The sequence below is a fragment of the Lontra canadensis genome, unplaced genomic scaffold (assembly GCF_010015895.1).
Source record: "Lontra canadensis isolate GAN:19392208 unplaced genomic scaffold, GSC_riverotter_1.0 scaffold37, whole genome shotgun sequence".
In the NCBI taxonomy this organism is placed as follows: domain Eukaryota; kingdom Metazoa; phylum Chordata; class Mammalia; order Carnivora; family Mustelidae; genus Lontra; species Lontra canadensis.
Genome location: NW_022631031.1, coordinates 482675 through 497707, shown reverse-complemented (window position 1 = coordinate 497707; position 15033 = coordinate 482675). Strand labels below are relative to the sequence as shown.

General features: G+C 37.1%; 1 protein-coding gene across 1 annotated transcript in view; it reads left to right on the top strand.

Moving 5' to 3' along the window:
• Nucleotides 1-11326, top strand: part of LRRC69 (leucine rich repeat containing 69) — a 104704-nt gene extending 93378 nt beyond the window's left edge. The window contains exon 8 of the mRNA XM_032869061.1: nucleotides 11147-11326. Within this exon, the coding sequence (XP_032724952.1) occupies nucleotides 11147-11257 (111 nt within the window). The 3' untranslated portion in view covers nucleotides 11258-11326. The remainder of the gene's footprint in view (nucleotides 1-11146) is intronic.
• The last annotated feature ends 3707 nt before the right edge of the window (nucleotides 11327-15033 follow it).

The window sequence follows — 15033 nt, the reverse complement described above, 5'->3', positions numbered from 1 at the left end:
GCCGTCATCTCTGTGTGTTCACATAATCTTCCCTTTGTACCCATCCATGTCCAAATTTCCTCCTCTTATAAGCACATGGTCACACTGAATTAGGGCCCACCATAATGACCCCATTTTAACATAATTACCATTTTAAGGACCCTACTTCCTAATATAGTCACATTTGGAGGTACAGGGGTTTAAGATTTCAACATTTAAATTTGTGGAGGGCATGTTTCAGCCCATAAGACCTACTTACAGTGTTGAAACAACTGAGTAGCAAGATGAGGTTTTTAAATTTTTTGACAAAGAGAGGTTAGAGCTAGTGATGGGAATTTAAGAATTGTTTATATGAGATACCTGAAGCCAGGGGAATGAAGATTGCTCAAGAAGACTTATCTGGTGAGGTGAGAAGGTCAGAAGGACAGAACACTTGAGGATGATTATATCAGAGGGATGAACAAAAGCAGGAGTCAGCAAAGGAGATTGAGAAAATATAGTCAGGGAATCGGTGAGGGCCAAAATCAGGTAGTGCAAGCACAGATTTTCTAGCTATAAAACACAAATATGTGAGAAACAGGATTTTCTCACTTTTTCTTCTGCGGAACTTATCTTCTATTTGGGCCCTCATTCTACTGGAAAACTTATTTTAGTTAATTCCAAGTTTATGTGGTAATTTTATGATGTTTTTGGTTATTTAAGATATAATCTTGATCATTCAGGATTTCCTTCTCCTCCTTTTCTTCCTGTATTATCCAATTTTTGGAGCTCTTGAGTAGTGTCCCAGGTGGGCATCCTCTGAAGTTTATGGTCATCCTGTCAAGACCTCACACGTGGTCCTATCTTCCTGATGGTGTCTGCTCAGTTACCCACTTCCCATTGACCTTTGCTTAGCTCTTCTGTGCCCTGTCCTTTTTAGTTCTGATCTTAGAATACCTTTGTCCTGCTTGTCCTTTCCTACCACAGTATTCTCTGGGTGAGATAATTTGGCTGTTCCCTTATTCTGCTATAGGCTCAAGCATGAGTTGGTTAAAGGTGCCAAGCTGAGAGATTCAGAGCTGAGGAGAAAAAACTGGGCTAGAAAATTGGGAGAGGAACATGGTATCCTTTGTGTCATTAAATGTCATTAAATGGGAAGCAGGTTCCATTGGTCAGAAACCAAATGAGAACACAGAAATAAAGTCTACAAGTCTTGACTAATCTCCAAGAAATGTATAGGATAAAGGTAGGAGAATAATAGGATGTTTCCTCGAGGGTGAGGAAGGCTTGAGGAAAGATTTTGAGGATGAGGAAATACATGATTTGTAGGCTGTGGACAGAGCTAATAGAAGATGAAACTTAAAATTAGTCTGTGTTTTGTGCTAATTCAGGAAGGGTTTAGTGTTTTGATTATGTGCTGCCTACTTTAAGGAATTAATAGGGCTAGAATTGGTTACCACATGATAAGCCTCATCTTTTCCATCACCTTAAGGGATTGAGTAAGCTAAAAAGAGCAGATTTGAAAGTTCTTAAATAACTAGAAAATGGATAGTGGTGGTACTTTCCCACTTAGAGTATGATTTGTATGAATTTTCTTCCTTCAGTTACCTTTAAGGGGTGCTTACTCTGTGCAAGTTACTGTGCTAGCCTCTAAGCATCCAAAGATGAATAGGACAGTCCATGCCATTGAGGAAATCATGGACTATTTATTAAAAAAACAGTGTGATAAGCATTATAATGAGGTGTTATATACTCCTCCTGTGGCATCACAGACAAAGCAAGCAGCTACTTAGGAGGTGTCCCTGTCTGTTCAGGCCGCTATAATGAAATACTACAGACTGCGTGGCTTATAAATGACAGAAATTTATAGCTTCCAGTTCTGGAGGCTAAAAGTCGGAGATCAAGGTGCCAGCATGGTTGGTTGAGGGCCCTCTTTTGGGTCACACATTTCTTGTTGTATTCTCACATGTTGGAAGATGCTAGGAGGTCTCTTCTAAGACCCAATCATGATGGCTCTGTCTTCCTGATCTAATCACCCCTCAAAGGCCTCCTCTTCTAAAATCATGACATTAGTCATGAGGACTAACACATGAATTTTGGAAGGACACCAACATTCATCTTATAGCAGGAGGCTTAGGGGAAACTTTTCTGAGGAGGTGATATTTGAGTAACATGAGGTCACAATGTTTGTATTAACTTGATTACTTGGTTTTCATTGCCTCCATTTAGAGGTGAAGCAACTAAATAAGATAAGCAGTTTGTTCATCATAAGTTTCAAATCTTTGAGGTTAGGCCTTGAGTTAATGCCTCCTGATAGCCCCTTCAGTTCTCTCTTTGTTGTACTTCTATAGCATACACACTTTTTTATTTTGAACCATAAAAGAAAGTGCAAATAAATTCATTGATTGATGGTTATATAATTATCCACAACAGCTGCCTTCCTATATTTGAAAGACTGTCAGGTGGAAGAGAGATGAGGTTTTTCCTCTGTTGACTTATGGAGTGGAACCTAGCATGACTGCCATTCAGGCCAGATGAAGGGAAGACTTTTCCTATGGGATTTTATACAGATGCACACACACATGCATTCATGCGTGTTAACACTGGTCATTACTGAAGAGACAATAAGGATGGAAGAAAGGATAGGAGAATAACAAGTTTTGGAATCTACATAATTTAAAAATTAAAAGCAAAGGGCACCTGGGTGGCTCAGTTTGTTAAGCATCTGTCTCTGCTTTTGGCTCAAGGTCAGGATCTCAGGGTCCTGGAATCAAGCCCCACATCAGGCTCCCTGCTCAGTGGGGAGCCTGCTTCTCTCTCTGCTGCTCCCTCCAAGCCATATTCTCTCTCTGACAAATAAGTAAATAAAATCCTTAAAAAAATTAAAAGAGGAATAAGAATATCTTTTTATCAATTAAGTATGTCTGAGTGCATTATAAACATAACAGAATGGCATAAAAATATAGCATGGGTTAAAAACATAATGGTTAAAAAAACAAGTCAGAGACCTAGGTGTGAACACTTTCAAATGGCAGAAAATATTCAGTTATTGAAGAAAGACATGATTCCTCACACTGAAATAGCACATTGGGTGCTAAGGAGAATAAAAAGAACAAATCCATCTCTGGACCCATTTTGGTAAAACTGTATTATGCCAAAGAGGAGCTATTAAGAGCTAAAAATAAATTTTTAATAAAATAGATCACCTACAAAGAAATGACAATGGACTGAAAGCAGATGCCAGGAAAAAATGGTATAATATCCTCAAGCACTAAGAGAAAATAACTCAAAATCTAGAATTGTATGCCTAGATAAGTTGATAGGCAAAAGACATTGGAAGGTCAAGAAATTGTGAGAAGAAAAAATTTGAAAAGGAAAATTATTTTGCTTTGAAATAGCCTCTGATCTTAACTTTATTAAAATAATTGAAAAAATTAAGTAACATTTAGTAAGTTTGTGACAGTGAAAAATGTATGTAACAATGGAATTAGAATAAGTGTATATTATGAATTTATAAATTATGCCAAATAAATTTAAGGATATTTAAAAATTGGATAAAGAAAATTTAGAATGGGATATACATTACCTGGTACTTGACAGTTAAAACATCTTATTTTAATGGAGTTGTTTAGTTCCCCGTTTCTAGAATGAAAATGTGCACAAAATACATGGGATGATAATCAGATTAACCGTGTTGGTAAACAGTTGCTTTTATATGTCTTTAGGATTTTATGTTGCTTTTCCACTTAAGTAGGAAGAGATTATACAAAAACTAGTTTGCCTAGAAGTCTTCCTTTCTATTAAAAAAATTTAATATCTTAATTATCTTTTCAGGAATGAAATTTAGAGAACGCTGACCTTTAGAGTAAATACTTTATCATGAAGGGAGAGCCCGTTTGATAATGCCAACGTCTGGTTGCTTTGTTGTGCTTTACAGAATGTTCTGTCTCTGCCGGAGTTTGCCATCTGAAGGCACAGTTGAAGAGGGGAGACACTTGATGACAAATGGGTCTTTATTCTTGACATAAAACAACTAGAAACAACCAAATATCGAATTGTAATTGCTTGTATTCAGGTGAATGTGAAATTATGTGGTACTTATGAAGTAATGAGATGAGGACTGAAAAGTAGCTGATGAAAAGTTTTGCTCAATATCAAATATTAACCTTTACCATAATTCATCCAGATGCTATTGTGTTTTTCCAAATGTTACAGCTCTTGCCATCTGAGTTAAACAAGTCCTTAGCAATTATAGAATTATCAATAATTTCAGTGTAGTAGATATTTAAGTATTAACTGCTAATGATATAAATCTTTAAAATAGCAACAAAAGCTAATCCTTTTAGTTACTATCAGCTTGGGCTATATTTGAACTAGTAACTTAGAGGTAACCTAAATAGTCTCATAAAATCTTTTCCAAACACTTAAGAATGATCCTGGGCCCAAGATATGCATTTGATAGTTTTCATTTTGTATAGTTACATTGGTTGAACTTAACATTTCCCCAGATACCTTTAAAGTTGAAGAGTTTAGGGAGGGAACCATTTGGAACATGAACTCTCAACCCTGTGTTGAATGATGTAATGTAATTAAAACTACCCTCAAAAGAGATTAGATTGAGTAGGTTTCACTACAAATGAGTGAAAATGCTGATCTACTCTATGAAAATAAATGAAAATTTGTGACCTTAATTCCTTTTTTATGACAAGCTGCCAGTAATGAAACATAAGATTACATTTAATAATTTTACTCATTACTTATAGAGCAAAATCTTACTTTGCAATAAAAAGTTATTACTGTTTAGATACCACTGACATTCATTTATGAAACTGATCATTTCAGCCAGCCAACTGTGAAAATGAATGTAGGTTTTAAAACATTTATGCAGTGGTTAGTCAATTTAATGTACATTAGGCACTAAGAGGATCAGAAGGCATCACATTTCTAATTCTAAACAGTCGTGAAAGTAATATGTATTTATTGTTCAGAAAAATTGAAATGGTGTGAATGTTCTTTATTATTTTATTCAGAAAATAGCAAAACAGTTATAGTATAAATGAACTCACACACTGTATCTTGATTACTTCTACTCCTATGGGAACTCATTGAATTTTCTTTTCTCTTTAGAAAACTCTCCCTTTTGTTCTTAAACTGCTGGGTAGAGTCACAGTTGTATTCAATATCTATGATTATTTTTTCTTCTAAAGAATCTCAAATTGCATTCAACTTCAGCACCTTTATCTGGACCATTTTTTGTCCCCAAAATGTTTGAACCTCTCACGTGACATTCAAAAGACACTGATTACGCAGACATGGTGTTGGAGAGCAGGATCCACTCTGTAGAGGAGACTGCTGCTTAGCTGGATGCGTGGCTGGGACATAAGCAGGGATTTCTTCCTGGTTTCTGCTCTTACCATAGTCCAAAGTGCCCTACAGGCAGAATGACCATGTCATGTATTACTTCAGCCAAGATGCTTTTGCGAGTGAAAGTGAACATTATTAATAAGCTGGAAAACCAGCAAGAAATCAGGACTGTCCTGGGCAAATTTGAATGTGTGGCTCCCCTTCTTAAATGGAGCAGTTAACTTTAGAGTAGTGCTCATCGCTGGCTTTTCTCACTGCTGATGTGGAGAGTTGTCATTCTTAGATTTTTAAAAATTATTTTCAGTCACTCTGTAAATATTTGAAGTCCTGCTTTAAACAGGAAACTCCGGTTCCAAGTACAGGGCAGATAAGTAGCGGAACTAGTTGGTCCCAAATGGTTTAAAATCTAAGAGCTTAAACTCTAAAGATGAAAAAGACACTAGCAATACAAACTAAATGTTAAATGTGTGGTAAGAGCTTTAGTGCTTCAAAGGAAGACGAGATCATTGTAAGTTGTCTGGCCTGGAAGGTACCCAGAAAGATGCTGCGACTTTACAAGGCCTTGACATAGGTAAAATTCAGATACATGGAGAAGGAGGCAGAGGGGATATTTTAGAAGAGAATGATATGGAGGAGAATGGATCTTGTTCATAGGGTAGTGAATCAGTTAAGTTAGTTCATGGAATGGGAGGAGACATTATTAAAAAAAATGAGGTCAAATTCTATAAACCTGTCAAAGGATAGAATAAGGAGTTTGAACTTGATCCCATTTGGAAATGGAGTCCTACTAAATGTGGACAAGTCAATGATATAAAGAAAGATGTATTTTAGAAGGAATCATTTGACAGTACTGTTCAGGATTAATTGGAGGTTGAAGAGAAGGGAAGATGAAGAAAAGAGACCAATTAGTGGTTGCCTAGTGTGGGTGTAAGGTGTATCATTAGAAAATGCAAGGAAAGAGCCTCCCTGGGAGGAGGATGGATGATGGAACTTGATTGATTGGATAAGGGAAACTGCAGAAGGGTGTGAAGGAGAAAAACCAGGAAACTCCTGAGGGAGCTGATCTGGGAGGCAAGATCCCAAGTTTTATCACAGACATACTGAGTTTCAAGTGTTGTGCGGGTAATTCACTTGAATATATTTAGCCAGTTGCAGATAGATCAGAACAGCAAAGCAGTGTAGTTCTGTGCGTTATCTGAAAATGTGTGCAATTTCCAACAACTGTTTATTCTTTCAGAGAATTCTGCATATTGTTATTAAACCATAACCAAAATCCTACCCTGGTGAAAGAAGCTAGGAGGAATACTCTAACACTGAGTAAGAGTTTAGTGAACTTAATGTCTAGTTCTCTCTCTAGCTTGAATTCTGAGGCTTAAGCTAAACCACCTTTCTTCTCTTTATATCTGGACTAATTTCCTTATCTGGGCAATGAAGGGATTAGACCAAAGCCTCTCCTAGCTTCAGAGTGTCTGAGGGGCTGTCATAGTCATGCTTTTCATGGTCCTGCTAATTTGGATCATGAGACCGGTATTAGTTTCCCATTGCTGCTGTAACAAATTGCCATAAACTTGGTTTCCTAACAAAAATTTATGATGTCACATTTCAGTAGAAGGTCCGAAGTCCAACATGATTCTCACTGAGCTAAAAACAAGGTGTCAGTAGGGCTGCATTGCTTTCTGGAGACTCTAGGGGAGGATCCATTTTCTTGTTCTTTCCAGCTTTTAGAGGTCACTGACATTCCTTGGCTCAAACCCAACATTGGCAGGACTGTCTTTCTCACTTCACATCACTTGGATCTTCTCTTCCGTCTCCCTCTTCCACTTTTAACAATCTGTGTCATGAAATTGGGCCCACCTAGATAATACAGAATAAATATGTACCTCTCAAGTCCTTGTATTAATCATACCTGTAAAGTCCCTTCTGCGATGTAAGGTTAACATACATATTCACAGATTCCAGGCATTAGGACATGAACCTCTTTGCAAGGGGGGTTCAGATATTACTCTGCCTACTATGATACTTTTCTGAAGAAAACAGGAAACCATCTTACTCTTTTCTTATGCTTTCTGGTTCATGTAATACTGAAACCTTATTCAAAGCTTCGCTTTATACTGTGATACTAATATATATTTTGACAATTTTTTATTTCTCAGTTTAAAACATGACAGTAATTGTCACTGATAAAGCATGTGTTGAATTTTTTTAAAAACTCAATTCCACCATTCAAAAAATACAAAACTTAGTAAATGTATATTTTTAAACTTAAAATATAAAACTGCTTTTTCCTAAAATAGGGAGAGGATGTAATCATATATTCATTTGCTTTAGGAAATAATGCATTTTGCTATACATAGTAAAGGGTGAAAAATTAGACTAGTATATTTTCACATTTTAAAGCTTTTTGCTATAAAGATACTTCAGAATAAAAGCATGTCTAATCATAGACAATTCCTTTTCCTTTTCTAACTTCAGCTTGACAGAAAGGAGATTTCAGATATTTCAATTTCTCTCTGTAAACAACAACCAAAGCAGTAATTATCTTCCACAGAATCTTGAAGTTATGTTAATTGAGGCCTGTGAAGAGAGGTCCTCTATAAGAGGTTGTGTCATTATTCTTTTGTAACGTGCTCATGTCAAATGGGCAAGTGTCATACTGGTAGAAACCATCGTGATGAAGCCACAGATGGGCATAGAAATTTAAATGGCTATCAGCACGTCAGGCATTTGAGACTTTCTTTCTTTTTTTTTTTTTTTTTTTTTTATGAAAACATTAGTGTCCAGTGATTCTAAATGGAAAAGTATGTTCCCAAGGAATTATGTTGAGTTCATTTCTCTTAGTAAAATTTCAAGCAATTCACAGTACTGAGAGATATCAGAAATAGTAATTATTAAGTCATACAATAATTACAAGCAAAGTTTCATATTCAGTACAAAACTGATAATGGTCCTTGATAAAATAAACTTCTAAAAAATGAAACAAAACATTTTATTCTAATTAACTAAACTTTGATACCCTAAGAAGGGGAAAGAGGGATACAGAACCTTTGCATTCCTGCTTGCAACAAGAGCCAATCCAAACCCTGCCCATACAGTTTCTTAATGACACAAGGGGAAATGGCTAAAACCACAGTGGAAATGGAAAATGTCTTTAATCGTTTCTGTTGTAAACTTCTTACCTCATGGAGAAACTGGACAAAGCAAATCAGATTAACTGTATGGCTCCACTTGTTTCCTTGGTTTATGTTTGTCTTTCTTTCTGTAAACTCTTGGTTCATAGCGGTACTCTTTTTGTTCTAGTTTCTTAAATAGCTGCTAAGTGAAGTGTTTTAGTGTGATTTATTTTGACAGCCCTTAGTTCTAGATGAAATGTGCTACAGTAGTAAGCAGGGTTAGCTGGTTGGACCCATATGCAAAGCAGAAAAAACACATTTAGCTTTTGAGCACAATTTCTACACTTAGCCATTACAATCCATTCAATCACTATGATCTCATATAGATTTAAAATACTGTATATAATGTGTGTATCATTGGAAAACTTTATGAATTCTTCTTACCTCTAGACTAATGTATTCATTTATTGTTGATAGTCCATGCTTCAGTATTTTATGGTCTATTTATTGTTTATACTGTATTGTTTCCCCAATACAATATGCACATTCTTGAACTTATGCTCTCACTTCTCACTCTTTTTCAGTGTCCTTTCATGTCCTTTCCAGGTAGTCACACCCTGGTCATCCTTCAAATCCCAGCTCACCATTTTCTCACACTGCAAAATTTTGCTTAATGTGCAGCCTATGGTGGTGTCTCCCTTCTCTGAATTAATATAGAACCTATCATGGTGTTGAACCGTATGTTTCTAGTTATATTTTGTGTTTACATATTAGCTTTCCAACTAGATACTGAAAAGATTCTATGAGGCAGAGATTATTTGTTATTTATATCTTTGTATTCTTGGAACTTTGCTTAATGTGGTTCAGATTTTAGGTTGCTTATAATTTGTCAGAATTTTTGGTTGCAAGTTAAAGAAACCCAACTTATGCACTAGTTAACTAACTAACCAATTAACTAACTAATAATGAGTAATAAACAAGGCCTAGGAATGGTTCTATCTAAATATTTAGTCATGCTTGGTCAGGTAACCCAAATTTATCATCAGGAATCTGTCCTTCTATGTGTATTGTCTCTGCTTTCCTTTGTCCTGGTTTTGCACTCATTGTACCCTACACTATGCCCTCTGGCAATAGAGGGAGAGCTTCCTTCTCTTAGTAGATCCAGGGAAAGCCCTAGGGCTGATGTTCTTTGACTTTATTGGACTCTCTTGGGTTATGTGCCAGGCTTGAGTTACATGACTAAGTCTTGAGCCAGGGGGTGGGATCAGTTATCTTCTCTCTTCCATCTTCCATAAAATAAACACTGAAATCAGTGAAGGGGTGGTTCCTAAAAGGAAGACAGGCTTTTATGCCAGCAGAATGGGGAATAGATGCTGGATAAACAAAAATAAGATACTGAATCGAGATTTCAGTAAATATTTGCTGATTGATTAGCTAAACTCCCTTTTAGGAATAAAGTCAGATTTGTTGAGAGTCTGTACCATTTTCCACCTTAATCCCAGATATTTTATCATTAGAAAGCGCCATGTATCCTCTGAGCACTTCATAGTCATGGTTGGAGGGATGAAAAGGTGATATCACATATGACTTTGACTTCCCCACTGATTTACCACCAAGGTTGGAAGGCTATTATTCTCTCAAGGGTGGATTTATAACTGTGCTTAGGTATTTGAGCCTTTAAATGGGCCCTCACTGTTCTTTTGTGGAAGAGTGAACAAAACAGTAATGAAATCTCTCACTGTGGATTGTGATGATGACAGCCCAATGGGTTCATGATAAAAGCAAGTGGCACTGTCAACGAGTTACACTATTAGTTGTGTGACTGTTTTGGATTCTTTGACTGAGAGCTATGTTGACTTCAGAGGTTGTTTATAAAGCATACAGATGGTAAGCTTTTGAGTTGCCATTATTTCCAGCATTAGTGGTGAAGACATGTATGCTAAGATGGCTAACAAGGTTTTTGACTGCCTATTTTGTGCATTGAGAATGAAAAACAGATTTGAAGTACAGAATTTTAAGTCACGCATTGGGCAAATTGTCTGAAATCTAGCCAATCTTAATGAACATTTTATGCATAGTGAGCAAAGAATATTAAGATTAATTCCCATGGACAAATGGATGGTGGACAAACCAAACCAAGATATCCATTGGGGAGTTCAATAAAGGTCTGCTGATTGATCAATTTAACATCCCTATAGGGCAGAAGTCAGGTTTGTGTGGATTCTGTATCATTTTTTACTTTCATCTGAAACTCATTATGGTTAGACTGAGTAATAATATGTTTGGGTAAAAGCATAGATGATCCTTTATCATTTGAATTTTGTTAATTTTTTTAAAAGATTTAATTATTTTGGAGAGGGAGAGAATGGGAGGAGGGACAGAGGGAAAGGAAGAGAGGGAATCTCAAGCAGACTCTTCACTGAGCCCGGCATGGAGCTGGACCTCAGGACCCTGACATCATGACCTGAACTGAAACCAAGAGTTGGACACTCCGCTGACTGAAGCACCCAGGCACCCCTTTGTTTAGTTTTGAAGAGGCCTTTCTTAGCTAGTTAATTTATTTGTGTGTGGGAAAAGAGCAAATCAAGCATAAATAGAATAGTGTGCCCTTTAGAAGTTAATGATATGAAATCTCAGAGAAAGTTAATGTTTATTTTATTCAAAAATATTTATTGAGTACTGCTTTAATTTTATTTTTAATCTTTACCTTTTAGAACTGGAAGATAAGCAGAAATCTACAGCTGGTACCTCTTCGAATATTAATTTGTTCTTACAAATGTTTTAATCAACGTGGCCCTAACCTCTTTGGAATTGCTCAAGTGTAGAGTCGGTGAGCAGCTCATTTAGAGTCTCACATGACTTGCCCCCGCAGGCTCTGCACACGGCTTCAGATTATACCCTACTTATGACACCATACTCTGTCTTTTCTTTTTTCCAGCACATTAAACAAAGGAAGAAAAATAATTTACTTATAAAGATCCCAATTTAACCGCTATACTCTACCTTTAGCTTGCTTAGACTCTAGGTGTGCTGTTTCTTTTTCGATTTAAAAACAAAATAAAGAATGGAAAAATAAAGATCTGTGTGGCAAGTGAGTGTTATGCTTTCCTGTCATTTGATGGCCACCGCCCTCCTTTTCTAGATAAGTGTTAAGAGACTTTGATGGGGACAAGTATTTATTTCATGCATGTTTTGCAATCAAAAGAGAATTACTTTTTAGTGCGAGTTGTATCACATTTGTATGATTTCAGCTGAGCTCTTATTTTTAAGAGGCACTAACGTCTTATTGACTAAGGTAAAAACTTTATTCCATTTAAAACTGAGTAGAAACCTGGAAACTGAGGCTTAGTTAATCCTAACATCACTTTGTTTCTACTTTTAAAGTTTTGTAATTTTTTGTTTTTGTTTTTCACAAGAGAAACGTACAGAAGCCAGGGCAGTAGCGCTGAAATGAGAATTTGACTCATTTTCTCTGAAGGACAACAGAAAAGTAGAGAAAGAAGTTATGAAAATACGTGACATAGGTCCCATAGACCAGTGGTCTTTGTATGTGTGGTTCGGTCTGGCAGCAGCCGCATCACTTGCGACCTTGTTGGAAGCACAAATTATCTGGCCCTACCCCAGACCTACTAAATCAGAAACTGGGGGAGTAAGACAGCAGTCTGTGTTTTAACAGATCGTCCAGGTGATTTTGAGCCACACTGTCATGTGAGAGCCATAGATACTGACGAAGAGAAATTTGCTATAGGTTCAGAAAAGCAAGAAATTTAATCATTTTATGTTTAAATCCCACTAGAACTATGTTTCTTCACGTAACTATTTGGTGGTACTTCTGGTGGAAAGCTGAGTGGATTCTCATTTTCCATTTATTTTATTATTTATGTTACCTTCCCAGCGAGGCCTTTTTTAGTTCACTTCAGGATATACTCCTCTATGTACCAGAGTTGCCTCTAGCATGCCTGGGAAGGTAACTCAATGGAGCTCAGCTGAAAGGCCTTCAATCCCAAAGAATACAAGAGTTGGGCCCCACTGAGACAGAGATGGGGCCTCAAGGTAAATTTCTGAAGGTTCCATTAATCAAGAGTGCATTTTAAACAAAAATAAAAAACGAAGTACAAATGAAAGTCATAGGACCTCATTAAAAATGAGTTACAGGAATAAACCGCATATGTTTATTGAGGGAAAACCACTTGGAAAATTGACTTTGATTAGGGAAATATTTTTATGCAACATGTGCTGTTCAAGAGTGTTTTGTTTACCATTTTAATCTCTTGACCTCAGCCACAGTTTCTGTGCCATCCTGGTTCTGGGGAGAACATTGGATCCATTCATTCACCTGTGCACTCATTTGTTCAACAAAATATTTCAAGTACCCTTGAACCTCAGGTGACATGAAAAGAGAATGTTAACTCTTTACCTTTCCACCCCCATTCTCTTCTGTCTCTGGGTCCTGAGACCTAGTTTCTCCCCCTTTTCCAAAACTGATATTTTGGAGGTCATCTGTGACTCCCCACCAGTCCACCTGCTCGTCATCTGGCTGGTCTTCCCTTCAAGTTTGAGCTCAGTTGACCATCTTTTGCCTCTTGGAACTAAATGCCTTAAGTGCATTCTTTATTTCTCTGGTGGTCTCTTCCCCATACCTTTAACTTAATTCTCTTCCATACCTTCTTTCAAAAACAAGAGTTCTATGAGACTCTCTCCTCAGCACCATTTTCTTCTCTTAGCATGTTTTCTTTACCTGAAGGAACTCATCTACTCACACCAGTTTCATTTAGCTTCATTTATCACACCTGGGGGGGTAGGCGGCAGGTAGCTCCCTAGTCTTTTTAATTTCAGCACATGTTTCCAAGCTCCTCCACTTCAACATCTTTAAAATAGGACTGATTCTTTTCTTCTTCTTTTTAAGATATTTTAAAAAGATTATTTATTTGAGAGAGAATATGAGAGAGAGCACACAAGCAGGGTGAGGGGCAGAGGGAGAAGCAGACTCTCCACTGAGCAGGGAGCCCAAGGCAGAGCTCGATCCCAGGACCCTGGGTTCATGACCTGAGCTGAAGGCAGATGCTTAACTGACTGAGCCACCCAGGCACCCCAAGACTGATTCTCTTCTTTACAAATTCTGGTCTTCCGTTGTAGTAAACACATACTTATTGAGGCACTACTCCCTGCCGGGCATTGTGTTTTTGTTCTTGGAATATAGCAGAATAAACTGGCAGGGCCTGTTTTCAGGAAGCTTATATTCTAATGAGGCAGGGGAGGCAAACGAGGAAAAAGAGACAAATAATATGGTGAGATACACACACACACACACACACATACATACATACATACATACTTTGAAGAGAAGTAAAATAAGATTTGGGAGATAGAGAATGATGGGAATACTTTTTATTGAGGCTGGTCTGGCCCTGATAAGGTAATATTTGATCAGAGATCTGAAGCAAGTGAGGACATGCGCTCTACAGATAGAATACGATGAATTGGAACCATTTGAGTGTTTGAAAGGCAGAAAGTTCAGGATGATGCTAAAAGTGCCAGGTAACCAGTGGTGTGCTGAAGAAAAATCGTGACTCTGATGTCAGAAAATTCAGTGTTGCTGGATGCATGGTCATGTATCAATTGTCACAGTGGCAACCAGACTGGGGAAGAGTGCACCTGCTTTTACCCTCTGGGGCCACCCCATGTTCTGAATCATTGGTTAATCAAATCAGAAATTTAGTTAATGTTATTCCATATATATGTGAGTGTGTATGTGCATGTGAGTTTGTGGTCTTTCCTTACCAATCTATATCCATCTGAGACACTATGAGAATCTGAAACGCTGCAAAATAATTTTACTCCTAATAGTTACAACTGACCTTTATTTATCGAGGGGAAGTTGAAGCAGCTGAAATATTGACTTTTTATGCATTATTTGGATTCAGTTTTTTCCCTTTTTTCGTCTCTGTTGTGGGTGCTCTCTGGAATATTTTTGGTTTACTCATATTTGCCTCAGAAAGATACAGGAGAGTAAGGAAGAGAAATTAAGTCTCTTCTACTGTTTTTCATAAACTCATATCATCATCAGCTATTGGGAAGTAGTTTCAAACCCAAGAATATATTTATTATTTTAGGGTTACTAATGAATTCTATTTGTCCCTAGTTACTAGTTTCTTCCCACTTTATTCCTATTCTGTTCTATTCTATTTCCATTATTCTATTCCTATTCCTATTATGAATTTCTATATGTCTGTAGTTACTATGAATAATCCCAGCATAATCTCACAAATATATTTGTGGATATGCTTTGTGTACACGATCCAATGTGGATTTTTCTCCCAGTATTAATTTTTTTTTTAAAGATCCTTTTAAGATATGGAGGAAGTAACTTTTTTTTTTAAGATTTTATTTATTTATTTGTCAGAGAGAGAGAGAGCCAACACAGGCAGACAGAGTAGCAGGCAGAGGCAGAGGGAGAAGCAGGCTCCCTGCCTAGCAAGGAGCCCGATGTGGGACTCAATCCCAGGACGCTGGGATCATGACCTGAGCCAAAGGCAGCTGATTAACCCCTGAGCCACCCAAGCATCCCTCTCCCAGTATTAATTACCCAATATTTCCAACA